This window comes from Rhea americana, unplaced genomic scaffold (assembly GCF_003343005.1).
Source record: "Rhea americana isolate MKP2758 unplaced genomic scaffold, rheAme1 scaffold_324, whole genome shotgun sequence".
Classification (NCBI taxonomy): Eukaryota; Metazoa; Chordata; class Aves; order Rheiformes; family Rheidae; genus Rhea; species Rhea americana.
The window spans coordinates 748,465-766,116 of NW_028186451.1; the positions used below are offsets into that span (position 1 = coordinate 748,465).

Consider the following 17,652-nt stretch of genomic DNA (forward strand, 5'->3'; position numbering starts at 1 on the left):
AACCGAGATATATAGATAAATCACCTACAAAGCTTTTATTTAACCTTTAAATATATTTTTTTCTTTTTTTAATGCAACAGGAAGAGAAAGAAAAGGGAAACAGAAACARCTGCTAGATCAGTAAAGTGCACTGAACATAATGGAAAGAAATAGAGGGAAAAAAAGAGTATTCCTCAGCTCATGCACTTACTTCTCACTGAGGTCTTCAATACGCTGTCCGTGGCCTAGCATGAAGGTAGGGTTTGACTGACTGCATGGGCTCGCAGGGGCTGATAAAGTGCTTTTGACATTCTGCACCGAGTGTCTCCGGCTCCGTCTGCGCTCCAGTCCCCTTCGCTCACTAGCACCAAGACTGGCCCTTCTTCTGTCCTTGCGCCCACTGGGTGGAGGATCAGCAGTTTCATCTCCATCCTCATGTCTCAGTGTCATCTGAGAAGGAAAGAGAGACAAGACTTCTTACGTTGTTCCTTCAGACATCATAGATTTTCACACTTACATTTTAAAACTTAACTGGTCGCAACACAACTCCTGTGAGAGTCATCTTTCTATATCCATCTATCTAAGTTGTTACCTATTCATTAGTGCAATGTAGCAGCTCTAATAATGGAATTATATACCGATATCCTTTATAGAAGACTACAGGATCTGTAACAATACATTTCCTGTATCTGCTATATTTTTTATTTTATTAAGGACTTAATTTTCAAAGCAGCTGAATAGTGTTAAGACACGTAGCTGCCTTACTCCATTTCATGAAGTCTTTGCTCTACTGCAATCAACAAAAAAAATCCTGTGAGTTGGCTGACTAAAGATTCAACACRTAGTCAGTAACAAATTTGGGAACACAAGTAGAAATTAATGTCTATTACTTCAGAACTTATGTGAGARCAGTATCATAATCTTCCCAGCCAAGAAGGAGATCAACAGTTGTATACATAACTGAATCCCACTTAATATCTCTGTTTTTATAGATCTCTCCATAAAGTAAACAAAGGGGAAAAAATTAACATAACAAGTCTACTTCTGTGAACTGGTACCACAATGGATTTAAAAAACCCAGACCACACATCTCCTCCAAGCCATCTAGTTTTGAGGTTAGCATAACTGCTTTCACACATGCTAGTTCAGAAGCACTATCCATACAAAGGAACATAGGGATAATAAAAGAGGAGAACAATGTTATGTTGAGAACAGGACAACCACTGTAACATTTGACAAACTTCTGATGTATATTGGGAGCTCATCACAGGAGCAGAATGTGGAGGTAGAATCTAGCACCTCGATTACAGCATGCCTACAGCTGCCAGTGTGACACAGTTCTAACAAAAACCCCACAAGTGTAATCTTAGAGACATGACGAAAGATGTTTCCAACAGAAACAATGAAGTTACTGTGTAAAAAGTACTGTTGGACATCATATGAGACACAGCATAAAATTTAAGTTGTCATTATCTGAGAAAGATCCATTCAAATAGGAACAGTTACAGAAAAGGGCTATGTGGGCAAAGAGAAGAGTGGATATCTTTCTCCTGTTTCTATTAGTCTTATTCTGTTTATTCTTATCAAAAGAGACTTTGGCACAATGAAGATAGGAGTGTGTGTGATATTTCTGTTTAAGGGGTAAAATCTATTTAAGTCGGGGAAAAATGAGTTATTTAGCTAAAGAACAACACTGGCAGAARAAAAGCAGGAATTTACACTGGTATGTCTAAATTTAGTCTGGTTATCAAGAGAAAGCTGGTAGCCATTAAGCAATCTGATAATTTTGCCCTCAGCACTTTCAAAAGTCACAGCAGGAGTAAAACCCCCAACTTTTAAGTTTAATGATCATTTTTGGAAGAGGATGTTATAAGCTAATGTCTCTGACAAAAAAAATAAAAGGGAACACACAGCCCTCTGTCACTCTCAGGTTCCTGTTTTGGCTTGACTCTTCCTGCAAACTGTTGCACATAACGAGTAACTCTACTGAAGTTAATGAAGTGACATGAATGTAGAGTTGATGAAAAGAATAAGAATCAAATTTGCCAAATTCTTTGCTGGACTTAGATGGAGAGAAAGTCATTTCATTTCATCACATCAGAATATGAATGCACATTTAAGTTTTATTAACTTCAGCCTAAACTTCYCCCCTCCAACATTTTCTGAAGTGTGAGAAAGGGTCTAATTATTAAGAAACTGGATATCCTATCTTTGCATATAAATATTCCAGAAGTGGTTATTTTACACCTATGCGGTTAACATGGAATCATTCATTACTCCATTGCTGCAAACCATATAGGAACTGGTCCAGTGTAAACTCGTAAACAAGGACTTGCTGGGTATTCAGCTGTGGAGTGAGTGGTACTTGTGAAGCTGAGCTCAGCTGAATCTTTTTCACGAGTTGAACACTTTTGCATGTGGCAAGAATTTGTACTTAATTTAGGATGTGTAACTAGCAGTCTGAGAAAGTTTTAATTGCAGGCAGAACTGCCTCTAAAGACGCTAGTAAATGTTCTATTTTTCCTTGAAGTATGCCCCAGGTCTAATATGAAATGCATTTGTATTAAACATTGTCAGGTACTCTAGCAGGTCACATATATGAACGTGTATAATATGTCTAGCAACCAGATGTTTTTCTTTTAAAATAAAATAGATAACCAAATTTCACCTAGGTTACATTCCCCCCCCCCAGCTTTGAAGTTTGCACAAGCTGTAAGATGCATAAAACAGGGCATGTTATGTTACCTCATAAATGTTAAATTGCTCAACTAAGTCCAAGTCTGTTCCTTTCTTGTTCAAGTGCCTCTGTGAAATAGCTTCAATGCCTAGCTCTTCCAGACAGTCCACCACATCGTAGAAAGAGTCTTGATCTGGCAACCCCGACAGCGTCTAAGAATCAAAGGAAAAACATTTAAATGTTTGTTTTGAAAAGAATTAAACAAAGGCTTTTAAAAGCGGGTGGCAAGTGGTGCTATGTATGATTTCAATAAAGCACAAACCATGATGTGGGATTAGAAACACCGCTAGAAAATAAAAARCAAGTGGCACAGCTTTTAACAAACAACTCCGTGCACTGTGTAAAAACCCAAATAATTGGCAAAACAAATCAATGTTATTATTTCATACAAAAAAAGTATGGAAAATGTGGGTCTTTAAAATACACAGTTGGATTCTTCCTGGCATCRTCCAACTACAGATTTAAAGACCAGAGAACGTTAAAGCATCAAACACAGCAATAAAAGCAAAGAGAGAAAAAAGTTTAGCTAAAAACAGTGAAGCTGATTTCCTACTGATTCCTCTAACTTTGGTCTGAAGAAGAAAAAGTGCAATGCACAGCTGTGTGATGTGTGGACAGCAGGAAATATCCTGCACCATGTGCCTACTGTCCTCCACACCTGCAGCAGAGGTCATTCTCCTAACACACAAGTTGTTCTGTGTTACAGAGATATCGACTCCTTTYCTTCTTTTCAGCTTGAAAGTCTTATTAAAGGTACACAGACTCCTTAATTCCAGTAAAATATTAGAAGAATTACAAATTCCTACTTATGGGGTAAGCTCTCACCAACATTAAAGAGGAGACTTTGCATACTAAAAAATATCTGATGCCAATAAGTAAATATTACTGAATATGAACTTGAATCTAGAGCTTTATTCGGTACCTGATCTATGTTTGAGAAAAACTACTTTAAAAAATAATAAAAAAAAACTTTTTGGTTTCCCGTTTTTTGATGGATTCAGAAAACCCAGAGGAAATGAAAGGTGTTCTTCTGCAGTATACCATGTACTTCAAATATTCCATGGTGGGGTACAAAGCGGGGGTGGAATCAACCCACTATCACACTACCACAACTGTACTGCAGATGATGTATGGGAAGACGACATGAGCATCAGACAGATTTGTACATTTACAAAGTCAACAGAGACCACTACTATCTTGATTTGCTACTGTTTTCTATCCAGCTCATGCTGAATTTATACCATTCTTTACAGATGATTCAGGAATTTGAGACTAATTCTGCTCTGCATTGATGTTAAGCCAAAATTACGGAATTTACAGGGCAAACTACTTCCCGAGTAGCACATGTGCCATTGCAAAAATCAGTCTGCAGAGAGTCGCCTCTGTAAAACAAGAGACAGTACACACTTGAAGCTCAGTATTTATTCTGGGTTAGCTCATGCAGGAGACACCCATTCTGAGGCAGGTTCCTCTCTCCTAACTTTAACTATTCAATCACCTAGCACAGGCTACTTATCTGTAGTCCCAAAAGAGTGGAGAAAGAGCAAGACAAAGAGTGCGTGCAAGAGCCAAGTGCTCTACAGAAAGATTTTCATCCTCTTTATGAATGAGATTGGATGAATTTTGCTCCCAGAGTACTGGGTTTTGAAGCACGGCGTTTCCAAAGTTGCTCAGAGCAGCATAATGAAGAACACAACAGCTCTTGCGGGCTACTTCCCTACACAGAGAAGCTTTACTTTCAGAAGGATTGGTCTGACTTAYGTGAATAGCGATGCCCTGCACTGCTTTAAGCACCTCTTTCCAGTGAAATGAAGCAYTGGAAAAACATGCATCACCAAGATTTGTTTTGTTTTAAATACATACAACACAGTAGTATCTTCTTCAGTCATTAAGGGACTACATTTAGATCTGGTAAGGTTCAGTCAGAGAGTGTTGTAATGTGAATGCTCARCAACAACACAAATAAAATGTTAGGGTTTTAAGTTCAGGCTCCAATTAAGAAGTCACCTCTGTCCAAGACATTATTTAAGCACATGGTTAAAAACTATTGAACACAATGCAACTAAATTTTCCTTAACAGTAGAATAGATATCATGTATGCTTTGTGTCTTACTAAATTGGCACCTAGCTCTGAGTAGAAATTGGAGGATTCAGTAAATGAAGCTGTTAGGCTATAATTCAATGTAGAATGCACATTCAATGAAATGTGAATTCAAACTCTKATGTAAGAGGTAGACAGCAACTATGCTGACCCGAGTGTCTTCAAGCACAATAAAACGTGATGTCTCACGTTCAAAAGGGTAGACAAACAACCACATCTTTGCTTCTGTGCATGCACTTGCAAAAATGCAGGAAATGGTCTTGAGGCTGATAYGCAGATCACCTGCCTTTGAGCATATCCTTTCTCTTATTGGAAGTCAGGCAGGCTGTAGGCAGGGCAAAGTAGTATTAACTGGCAACTCTACTTTTACCAGGAGTTTTTTTATCRGTTAACGTAATTCTTAATCACACAGCAGTGGAAATCCAATTTTCACTGCATTCTACTAGCTAGAACTGGGCAATTAAACTCTCATTTATAGTAAYCAAGTATTTTTCCTTTGCATGGTTTGTCATTAAATTCACAGATCCATTTTCAGAGGCTAATGCATATAAAATTCAATTTCCATCATGATGAAAGGATGAAAAGGGCACCACCGGTGCCACAACTAGGTCGGTTCAGCCCAGCACAGGAGAAAGCCTTTTGCAGTAATTAAAACACAAGGGGCATGAGGCTCTTACATAAACRGCTGACTAAATCTGACTTGTGGTATCAGAAAACAAGTGTGCACCCCCATTTTCCTGGTTGCTTTTTCAAGGACACAATAGCAGCAATCAGTAGACTACAGGGGGCACAAATTTGGCAGGTGCTTGTGAGGTCTTTGCTCCTTCCTAAGTAGSCGGTTGAGATCAAAATGATACTCCATTATCAAAATACTCATACAAATCCAAATATTTCTTTCTGCCCTAAGGACTGAACTGTAATTTATAAATTGAAAAAATGTCTAGGAAATTAAAATTCAGCCACTGAGAAAAGTGTGTTTAAACCACACTCTGTGGTTTACTTGTTGGATTTTATGTTATGGTGCCACTAACTTAAATCAAAAGTAGGGCTTCAAATCKGAAACCATTCAGAATTCAGGTGTATGAAAGAAACGATCCCAAATGTCAAGATTTATTCCCACACCTCTGTCTGGTGCAGTTCCAGAAAACAGCTCTGAATTAAGGATCAGCTTGTTACAAGATTTTTATTTGTTTGTCTTGTGATTTTGTAAGTTGCTCTCAAGTCCTTAGGGGAATGCCTGCTCAGCTGTGAGCGCTGTCATGAGCACCTGCTTTTGCAATGGTGWGCTAAATTAGAATCAAAACCCAAGCCTGACTTATGAGCTTGATGCATCTCCTTAATCACATATTGACCAAAACCTAAAGAACAGATTTTACCTACCACTAACAGTAACAGTCTTAATGAAAAGAAAGGCAAAAAACCTGTGGTGAGATAGTATCGGGGGGGTGTCTATATGAATATAGCCATCAAATGTTTTCCTGGATGATCAAGCCGTTGATGACAGCATACACAACCAGTAACAGCCTAACAGTCYTCTTATTACATATCCTCAGAAACCAGACTTTAATTAGCTCTTGACTATGTCTAGCCGCAGACTGAAAAGCTCTCTTTGCTATTTTTAAAATGTGTAGTCCTGGATGGCACTAGGTAGTAAAATTATTAAGGATAGTGTCTTTTGTCATTAACAAAATAGTAATAGTATAAAGCAATGATGCAGACCACAGAAAGGCTGGCAAAGTATGTTAACTGCATGTGAAGAGGGCCAAGTCATAGAAGAAAACTGCTCTGGTTACTAAACGTACRACAGACTGAGCTCTACTAGAGGGCCCATACAATAAATCGAGATACTATCTAAATTTTACATGATATGATGAAATGCATTACACAGTAAACAAGCATGCTTAAGGATACTAGCCAAGTTTTCAATTGCTTTCRGATAGGAAGAAGCATCTATCATGTGAGTGTTTTCCTGGGAACTACAACTTCCTCTGAAACATCTGGTGCCGGTCCCTGTCAGGCACAGACCTAAAATGATCCTTGTTCCAATGTGGCAGTTCTGACGCACTTAAGACAGGTCACAGAAAAATGAATTGCCAGGTGCCATATTAACAGCACGCTGGCCTGAAACAGCACTTTTTCAACTACAGCTAGGGGACCACCAGTAGTATCCTACGTTCCTCCTAATAGCCATTGGCCTGGAAGCTGGTGCTAAAATGCTACTCTTACAGTTGAGCTGATAGCACTTAKTGTATTTTATCTGAGTATATTAAAAAATACTGATTTTGACACATCTAATATTAGTTTTTTCTACCTATCCATTTATTTTTTTTGAACAACTTCAGCATGGCAATTTGTGTTGCATACTAGAGAACAAATGCAATACTACATGCAGGTGAAAAGGAAAACGACAGTAATCTTACAGCTAAAAAACTACCGGTGTAATCTCAATAATAAAGAATTTTAATAACAAATTTGAAAAAAATCCTAATAATAAGTATAGAAGTAAATGATCAAACGAATTAAATACAACATGGAATTTTCTTTTTGTATTTGATGCTAGTTTTGTTTATATAAAGGGAACACAAAGGTTTAATCTATCGGGACCACAGTAAAGCTTCCGTGGAATTGCCACATGGGAAACTAGTTGTTCAAATAAAGAAAGTAGGGATTAATGTAAGAGCTAACAGGCCTCAGGAACCAAAGGGAGATAACAAGGGTTATACTGGAACTATAAATAGTCTGAAGTATCTGTATTGGGACTACTCTCATTTAAGAGATTCATTAATGCCTAAAATTGCAAAAAATTAAGAGTAGATTAATGACATCAGTTAGCATGAATAACTTGGTTAAGCATCAGCAGAGGAGAAGGAGATGATAAAAGGACTGGAGCAATAGCTGTCCAGGTGGGTTTTGTAATCAAGAGTAGTCTGTAAATCTGTACGTGGAGGGAAAGAGAAAAGAGCAGGATTATGTTTCCTYAAAACAAATTCCTCATGAAGATTTTGTCTGTACTGAAAAGTCCGACAACTCCTCGCCTAGAGAAGTTGAAACCATCTGAGCCTTCTTTGTATTCTCTGTGGGGAAAAAAATTACAACTGTGACATGCTGCTTGCTGTTTTCTCTATAATCATGAAAAAAATCCCATTAAAAGCATCATAAAGCTGTCCATAAGCCAGATCATAATTATAAGTGCGGCATTGTGGGATTCCTCTCTTCCTTGATCTTTGTAACTGCTTTGCTCCTTTGACTGCGAGATGCTTTTTCTTTTGTTTGTTTTTAAAGAACTACCTCCTTCTAAAAATAGCTTTAAATGTAGTGAGAGAGAAAAAAAAAAAAAATCAAACTACAGGGATCAACTGTAGGATGACAGAGTCAGTATAAAACAAAATATTTTTAAAAGTCAGCCACCAGGCAAATGACAGTGGTATGAATGATTGAGAGAATTCTCGCAGAAAGAGGATCCAGCATATAAAACAATGAGGTATAAATTGAAATATTAAAAAAATAGTAAGTTTATAGCTTCCTCAACTTTCATAGCACTTATAGCCAAAAGCATGCAAAGGAGATGGTGCCTTTCAGAAAGAATACAGCAATAGATAATAAAAAAGTCCTTTGAAGTCAAGAGGCGTTTTACCACCMTGTTAGCAGGAAGAAAGGCAGCTCTAAGTGAAAGTACTGTGATATCAGGGATGCTACTGAAGGAGGATAGGTCCTCTCAGACATCTTTATTGGACAATACTAACCATTAAGGAAACGTTTTATCAAAAAGAAAAGAAAACAAAAGACCCCTCAAAGCCATGAAGCCATGGGTAGAGTAAGGAGGTATCCTGATTCCTGATCTCCACTGCCAAACTCAGGATCTTTACAAGAACATAATGAAAAATAATAATTTCCTATAATACTCTGACCTATTAAGTACAATCATAAAAAGTTACTCTGATTTTCTAGTAATATCCTGATATTCTATGTTCTTTAACTGACCCATTTCTAAATTAAGTCYATCTAAAGATTTGTTTAGAATTTGAGGACTAGACACTAATTTTTAAGGACTTCAGGCTAATTGATTTCAACTTTTACAGGCCTTTCACTTTCTCCCTTCCTTTAGCACATGTCAGTACTTTAAAAAATGTTTGCTTTTACTGTGAAGCAACCACTTGCAATAAAGGCCTCAAGAAACTACACAGAAAGGAGAAGAAGGAGGAAAAAAAAAAACCATTTTCCTCCCCCTTTTTTAAGCAGAAACACTCTTACTAGCACTTAGACCTGTTAAGTTCATCATATTTGGTTCACAGTGAAAAGAAATTTAAGCGAGCTGAAACTGTAAGACTATGCACAATACAAACCTTAGTGAATATGTGATCTCTTCACCAGTACCTACCTTCTTCCTCTCGTTGGGTAATTTGTTAGGCTTGCCTGTGGAATTCTGTTTTATGCTCTATTTTCAGCTTTGGGAGAGGAACCATGTCACGATATGCTTGCATGCAACATCTAGGAAAACAGCAGTTCTGCTCCCAACTACAGACTCCGAGTGACAGGTCTTTTTTGTCACATATCTCAACAGAGAAGAGCTTTAGGCAATTAAAAATATGAATATTACCACTACCAGGCATGTCAAAAAAAGAACACAAACCTTATTAACCAAGGTCATTGCATAAACCAGCAGCTCAGTATCAATTCCATCCTTCTCCTCCAGAATCTCCATAATATTGGACCATGGCTTGGCTCCTAGAGGTAAAGCAGAAACCATTGCTGAAGGTGATCAAAACGGAAAGGTGTTGATTCAACCTTTATCCAAGAGGTAGTACAAGCTGCATTCACACGGCCAAGCGCAAGACCAAGGGGGAAAGCGAATTTATCTCTACCCTTCTCTGTGTTGAATGGAGAGTTAAGCCAAAACRGTCAGTGAAAGCTGTAAGGCATCCTAAAAGAGAGATCTAATATATGTCAGGTGGACTTTCCCTGAAAGAACTGATTTTTGTCTTGATGATGAAAGAAGCTCTGCTAGTTCATTTTAGTGGACTTCTAAAATCAGGTGAGATTAGTTTTTATTCCACATATCATAAGTTCATGACAAAAAAGATAAATCCAAAACAAAAATCCACATACTATTTTTCCAGTGCATTTGTTGCTTACATTCCTAACAATATTAACAAGTTACAAGGCATTAAGGTAAGCTCCTTAAAAAAAAAGAATTACAGAGAAAGATAAATTTCCCAGAAATATAGGTTGTGCATCTCAGACAAAAAGTACTAACRAAGGAAAAAAAACTGCTGTGATTCTTACTCAAATTTAATAAAAATCACCTCTACAGATCTTTCAAGTGCATTTATCTCACTTTTTCACTAAGTAAAGTCAAAATCTGTGTTTCTGATATTGACACATTTACTTTAGATTACTTGATGCCAACACCAAAGTGGCTTAGTTGGCTTACTGTGTCAAACAAGTCAGGAAAATGCCAGTTGGACTCAGCATAATGTCTTGTATGTAAGATATCTTGCAAAAACATCCTATTTTATTTGGCTAAAAGGCAAATGGACACATTTGCTGAAGAAAAACCCGTGTGTATTTTATTTAGGAAATTAAAGTAAATTGTGAAAGTCCRTAATTCAGTGTTTTGTTCGGAGTAAGGCTAAAGGTCAGGAGGACAAATCAGAAAAGCTAACCCTTACACTTCAAGCTACTCAATTTAATTTTGGAAAATACTTTGCAGAAATATTTTGCAGACTACCAGATTTCATGCCCTTGACACTATGAAGATGATGGCTCTCTGAGAATAATCAGGCAGCAAAATGCACATGTGTCATCACAACAACCTGTTGCTGACTGATCAGTGACCCTGAGGTTAAAACCTTGCTTTACRGTTATTATAATRACAGCCATTGCTTATTCATGCTGATACTGTGCAAGTGTGCATGCATGYGTATACATCCTGCTGTAAAGGTAACAAATCTTTGCCAACTGAAGATCTCCATATTCAAAATGCTGGCAGTGTCTTGTGTGAAAAGCTTCCTATTAACAAGCATACAGCAATATTTCTCCTTTTTTTCTATTTCTCCCTTTTTATTGAGGCATTTTCTGATCTTTACTACTGAAAAATATTAATATTGATTTTTTTATTATTAATATTGAAAATGTTTCCTTATCTTAAGCAAAATCAAAGCAGGGGGGATTCATTCTCACGTCTCAAAATATATTCATGTGCACTATTGATCAAACACTAATTCAAACACATTGTAATGAGAATACACTCAGCACCTCTTCACCAGATTGTCTGTATTACCAGACATTTCGTGCAGCACATGTTCGAAAGACATGTGGAACAAATTCACTCAACTCACAAATGATATATGATCAGCAGGAATGATATCCTCACTGCAAAAATGTCTTCCTGTGGTTTCCGGCGAAAAATAAAAATGGAAGAAAATACAAAGCAAAATGGGGAAACTATGTGAGTCTGACCTACAACAATGCCATTTTAAAAAAYTGAGTTGCTAAGAACATGAAAAATTAATTAATAAATCCACACTACATTATTCAGTGAAAGTCCTTCTAGGGGAGTATGCCTTTATTTTTGTTGATTGTTTTTGTTCTTATTGGTATCCTGTTTTGTTTTTAAAGATGGTATCTTGGTGTTTTGTTTTGTTTTTTTTTTTTTTCTGGATGTCTCTATACTTCCCCAATATCGTAACAGACAATTTTCAGGATTTCCAGGTTCTTCCCAAGCAAAGACGATATATCATTTGCTCTACCCGTGCTGCTTCTCTGTTTCAGAACACATTTTAAAATAATTTTTTATTAGGCAAACCTACTAGTGACATAGACGCATAAGAGCTCATCCACCTTTCAAAGGCTTTAAATAAGCTGCTGCTACTCACTCTAGGGCATTTTGAAAATCCAGCCTTAAATCTGAACATCTTCATTCACTCCTCAACTGGTGTCAATAGCAAGTAATACAATGACTTTGACGGAGATGCTCCAGTTTGTGCYAGATGGAACCTTTCTTTGGAAATGTTATTTTCCTTATTGTGATTTCAAGCTGAATAGCCAAAGAACGAGCATGAAATTAGGCATCAGGCTGTCTGATGATCCTAGGGATGAGGCAGTTCTGGTTTGGAAGATACTCCATGAAGTTATTGCACTACTATGCTTCGGTTAATACTCCTGGCTTCTCACATTAACAAGAATCTATAGTTTCCAATCTATGGTCTGGACAGCATGGAGTATGGGTAGATCAAGATCAGATGTCTGTCCTTTTCCACTCTGATACCCTGAAGCTTCGTTTTCCAAATACACCCTGTTCCTAGAGAATCTCAACTTAAAGAGGGGACCATAGGCTGGAGTCTAACTGAGAAAGCTAATTTCCCATGCAGCACTTCTTGTGTGAGAGGATGGCACAGTTAAAAATCACTTTTCAGGCTGCATAGGAAAGCTTTGTGAAAGATACCTTGGGAAATTATACACTAAAAAGTTAATGACTTTCATAAACTCATAGGTTGCTGTCGTGAAGCAAGGATGCTCATATAAGAGATATGAAAAATATGATGCATTTTTTCCTCTTTTCTCATTAAGGGATATTTGCACTATGGAAAATATCAAACGCTCTCCAACTATAGATGGGTTTCAAAACCTCTGAGAAAAGTGTTATCCAGAGCTAAAAGCTCCAACTTGGCATTAGAATAATTATAGTATTAACAATTTTGAAAAACCTGAACCTAAATCTAAATTTTGAAATGCAGACGTATTTCTAGTAAAAACACAAATCCATCTGATGTTCCTATGTTACAGAGTTTGTTTCTAAAAGTCTAACAACTTCTGCACTCCAGTTCTCAAAAACTTCACCCTCCAGCCTGTCACCTCCTCCTGACCACATCGTGAAAGCCTGCTGGCGTGGGATCCCAGCTCTTTTTCCGAGAGCAGACTGTGATTTTCACATAAGGTTATGACTCCCGTGTGTGACTGGAGATAAAATTAACAAAAGCAATGAAATAGCCTCACTATAGGAAAGCACTAAAGTTCGTTTTTTGTGCGTGTTCTCCTGCCTTCTACTGGATAAAAGGAGAGTTGYTCAACTGTGTTTCACAGGCTTCTTACTCATAACAGCTATTATTCTGAGTACATTGACAGGAAGGCTGCAGCCTTGTCTATGATGCTACTAYAACACCCTTTGTAGCTACGAATGGTGTAAAAGCACACGGAGAACTATCAGGTTCCAACATGTACTAAATATAGTCTATTAAATACTGTAGCCCATTGCTTTGAAACTTTCTCTTTTCTGTCTCCCCTTAAAATGTTTTTACACATAAATCAACACATACACATAAAAAGTGCAACTGGCACAGTTTAATGCTGTCTGTCATACCTTACACAAAATCTTGACATCACAACTACACTGGATGCATACAAAATACATAAAATAGGGAAGAGCTAGGACCAGACTAGAACCACACAAGGACTGACAGGACTGACAGACAGAGAAATCAGCTCTGTTTGTACTCACTAACTCATAGAGTGACTGTCTTTAGCTGTCATAGGATGACAAGGTATTAGTACTTCCTTTGGGAAGACCTGTGCATCTTGATTTCATGACTATTTAAACATGCATAAACATAAAGCCTTCCMTCATGCCTACAGGATCAGCCTGGCTATCTAACTATGTGTGAAAAGGAAGGAAAAGTGGACAATTATAACACAGGTCCTTTACAAAGAGTATAACCACCATCGAGGCAGCAAAACTGTAATTCACAAACTGAATGTTTCAGTGTCCAAYTCAACCAAAGGGCTTTGATCTCGATACTCAAACATTTTTGAGATAAAACATCCCTAGAGGGCCTAGTGGAAAGCTAACCCTGCTGCCCAGATGCCAAAGCACAGGCCCAGCGCGCTTCCACCAAAAACACATCAAATTCCTCTGTGGCTGTGCAATAAGAAGAGCCAGGGAGAGGTGGGGGGGAAAACAAACCCTGAATGAAAATATAGCTAGAAGTTACTTCCTATTTGATGAGGACCATGCAGTTATTCACTTATGAGCAGCTTGTATTGGAGAGCACAGTGGGCACTGTATGGATCTTTGCACTTTGGTTTACATATGGATGTGCTCTTGCTTGGAAACCACAGATGGGATCACTTTGAAACTGGGCTGAGTTATTAGGGAGATCTTTATGTTAATCATGTGTGGTACACATGTTGAGGAATTATGTCATATCTCACCACCTTGTATGTACATGAAATATTGGACTTTTCTCAAAGCAGCGCTAAACTTAATTATATACCTGAGAGATTTATGACAACATGAAAAGGCACATCACTCGTCATCTTCTTTATTTCTAGTCCATTAAATCAGTCATTAAGTACTCCTCAAATATAAGTCACTAATTTCTATATGTAATTAAAAAAATAGCAGTTCCACAGTTAAAAGGGCTGTTCTGTTGATGATCTACAAAAAGATCTAAAGATAGAACAAGAAAAAAAATCTCTTTTGTAGCTAGGCATAATTGCTTATTAAAAAAATTTGCATATTTGGGGATAACTTCTTTGGGAGAGTTCATGAAACACTGCCAACTCATAGRTATGAGAACTTCCGTAAGCTTTTGTTTCCTACTCTTAGCAATCATCCATCCAGTTACAAGCATCATTTTTTTCCACATTTTTTTGTTGATACTGAAGTTGTTTTATTTCTTTAGGGTACTGTAATGCTTGCTTGAGGCTGTTCTACAGCTACAGGAGGGAGCACATAGCACATAGTCACATGTTCAGGGTCCTACTTTCTCTCTCTTTTTCCTTAATGAGGTATAGTAGCATGAGAACAGATGGTAATTTGAACAAGTCGAGAATACAAGCCAGTTCAGAGGGCTGCGGAAATACTAAGACTGGCTGTAAAAATAAATTATAGAACTCACAATTACATGAAAATTATAACTACATTTCTGCTTATGGCATTGCAARGCTTAAGGGTTTTAATTCAAAACAGAAAGCCAACCTGAGGAGCCCACCATTTTCAAGTGTTATATTGTTTTTGAATTCCCCATCTGCTAATCTCCATAGCAGACTCTTTTTTTTCTTTCCTTCCTTTCGTCTTTTCAGTACGCCCATTCTGACTGTTGAAAACAAAATCTGGTCACTTCCTCCTATTTCTAGCACCACCTTTCCTCCCATTCCCCAACTTTTTTTTACTACTATTATTTTTAGTATGTTTTTATTATTATTATTATTTCACTTTTCCCATATCAGGTTGCCCAAACAAGTTCGGCATGGAGGCTGTTGCTCCACGGAAGGGATCATGCTTTTAACTCCCATGTGCTGGAGACCACAACAGCGGCTCTCGCAACCTCAAAACCTCTCCTCGAGGCAAAGGAACKGTTCGCATCAAGAGAGAGTGCCCCRGGAGCTTAGCAAGAGCTTTGTGGGAAGAACAAGAAAGGGGTACTTTTGCTCTATTTATTTGTAAAAAAAACACAGTATACATATTCAAGTGTTTTGCWTGAGCCTGAAGGGTGACAATATAATATCTGCTCAAGGGCTTTATTTTAACGTAACAACAGATGGTTTTGTTTTTATTATAAAGCCTGTACTATTACTGACCTCGTCTTTCTCTCCAAAGGAATTACATTGATTAGATATCATTTTCTCTTCTAAGTCAGACTGCTGCTTTCCAGAAGGCAGCGGAAAGATGGCCTGGGCCATGGGAGCCTCCAAGGTGGGAATATGTTACTTAGGGGTACAGGAAAGTCACTACAGTGTAGAGAGATGCAGCAGGGTCCTTCAGGTTTCACTCTTCACTACTCCACTATAGTTAATTCTCAAAACTATCTTAAGTTACAGAAATACTTAAACCAAGCTTTTAATTAAGAAATCAAGGGTACACAAAACATGCATCACACAGCAACCCTAGGACCACTGAAATCAATGGCTAAACTCCTCCCTGACCTCAGAGATGCTGTGATTTCACACGCACGCACACCCAAATAAGGCTACTCACCTCTCTTTTCATCCACTGTACACACTGCCTGGATTAAAAGGGGTGCATTGGATTCGGTGTACTCCACAAACACCAGCAGGAGCTTCAGGGCCGTCTTCACCACCAGGCGAAACTGGAAGAGAAGACAGCACCCTGTCAGTCAGCACACTGCAGMGCTGCGGCACAGTGCGAGATGCGAGGGCATCAAATTAAGAGCTGGTAGTAGCACACAGATAGAAGAGGTGAAGCTGTKGAAGGACCAAAAAAATGAAAAGTAGCCAGCTGTCTGAAAAATTCATTCACTGGGCAGTACTCTGCTAGAGAAGCATCAGAAGTCAATGAATGCAAAAGCAAGCTTGATGTTGCCACACATAGTAAGAGGTCCACTGTGACACCTACGCATACCTCCAACATCTTTGGACAAAGCCTGATGTACACCAAATCTACCGAACAAAGAACACGCATGCTCCTCTGTTCCTCAACACAACATTTATTTCCCATTTTCAGCGTGAGTATTTAATATCCTGACATTCCTGTATGATAGGATGATTTTTTCCTCATGCTTTCTCCTTTTCTTATAATGTTACTGCTTAATGGTTAAATGATAAAGTAGAATCCATATTCACTATGTATGGAACTTGGGAAAAAGTGTATTTACTCTCTGACTGTCCATCCTTGTCACAAAACGTGAGACTTAATGGAACTGAGCATTCAGCCTCTAAGTTCTCAAACTCATTTTGTCATTCATTTCAAATTCATTTTGTCATTCAAACTCATTTCAAACTCATTCCCAGGAACATGAGTCCAGTAAAGACTCAGCATTGGTATAACCGACCTACCAAAAATCAATAGCCAAAATCTCCCAGTTTTACTACTGATCCCCAATTTCCAGAGAGGACTATTTTACTATTAGATAATTTTTGAAGTGTCGACTAAGAATTTTCAGCTATGTGCTCAGCATGATTAGAAGTGTGGGAATAAAAACCTTCTTTACTTAATGGAATATTTGGAGTTTTGAATAAAAGAAAATGTAAAAGRGGATGCCTTTTTAATAGAGAGGGCTCTGTACATTCGGTTGAGAACAACTGATTCTAGGTTAAACCTACTACATTCTCAATCTAAATCATGGATTTAAAGCCAAATAAAAGGTGATACATCACTGGTCTCAGTAATACAATTTCCAGTCTCCTGGGATTGAATCAGGTTCTGGAAAAACAGGTATTTGTAAGTTTATCAGATGTTTCTGCTATCTTGTTCTACAACAAAGCTATCCAACAGCTTTTTGTATTTTTAATGAGACACTTATAACAATGTGGTCATTACTCTCCCCTTTGCCACTAACAGATTTTTAAATCTAATTTAGGACACATCCAGGCAGAGATGAGCCACTCTCCAGAAGATCCCTGCCTTTGTCTCACCACATTAAGTTGATAGGCAGCTTAAGGCAGAATAACCTGCTCCTTAAAATGTCTCACTCAAAGGAAGGGAGGAAAAAATACATTATCCTGTTCTGCTATATTGCTTCAGGGATCTATATAGTTTCTGTCAGCATTAGCTCACTCTCATTCCCTCAGTTTCTCAGTTCCTTGACACAACTCTCCTTTGAGATAAGGAATCACTACCATTTTATAGATGCAACTATATCTGTACTTTAATAAAGAACACAAATGCAGCAGGTACAGGCTCAAACCAGTGTGAGCTGAGTTGCAGCTCACAGAGATACACCTGTGCTCACTTTAAGCTAATGAACTAAAATGCAGCTTGCAGCTTACTGCTTAACACAGAGTTCACTGTGAATTAACGACCCAGGTATTTCCCTAGCTTCTTAGGTTGTACCCACTTGTGCTGAATTGAGCTTAATGCATTGTGATGATACTACTA

At 37.9% G+C, this 17,652-nt stretch overlaps 1 protein-coding gene across 1 annotated transcript in view; it reads right to left on the minus strand.

Annotated features, from left to right (window-relative positions):
• FHOD3 (formin homology 2 domain containing 3) overlaps positions 1–16,236 on the minus strand; it is a 132,756-nt gene extending 116,520 nt beyond the window's left edge. The window contains exons 1-5 of the mRNA XM_085310716.1: positions 16,177–16,236; positions 15,793–15,904; positions 9,448–9,542; positions 2,725–2,868; positions 191–429 (exon numbers count right to left, since the gene is read on the minus strand). Coding sequence (XP_085166842.1) covers positions 191–429; positions 2,725–2,868; positions 9,448–9,542; positions 15,793–15,904; positions 16,177–16,236 — 650 coding nt within the window. The remainder of the gene's footprint in view (positions 1–190; positions 430–2,724; positions 2,869–9,447; positions 9,543–15,792; positions 15,905–16,176) is intronic.
• Between the last annotated feature and the right edge of the window lie 1,416 nt (positions 16,237–17,652).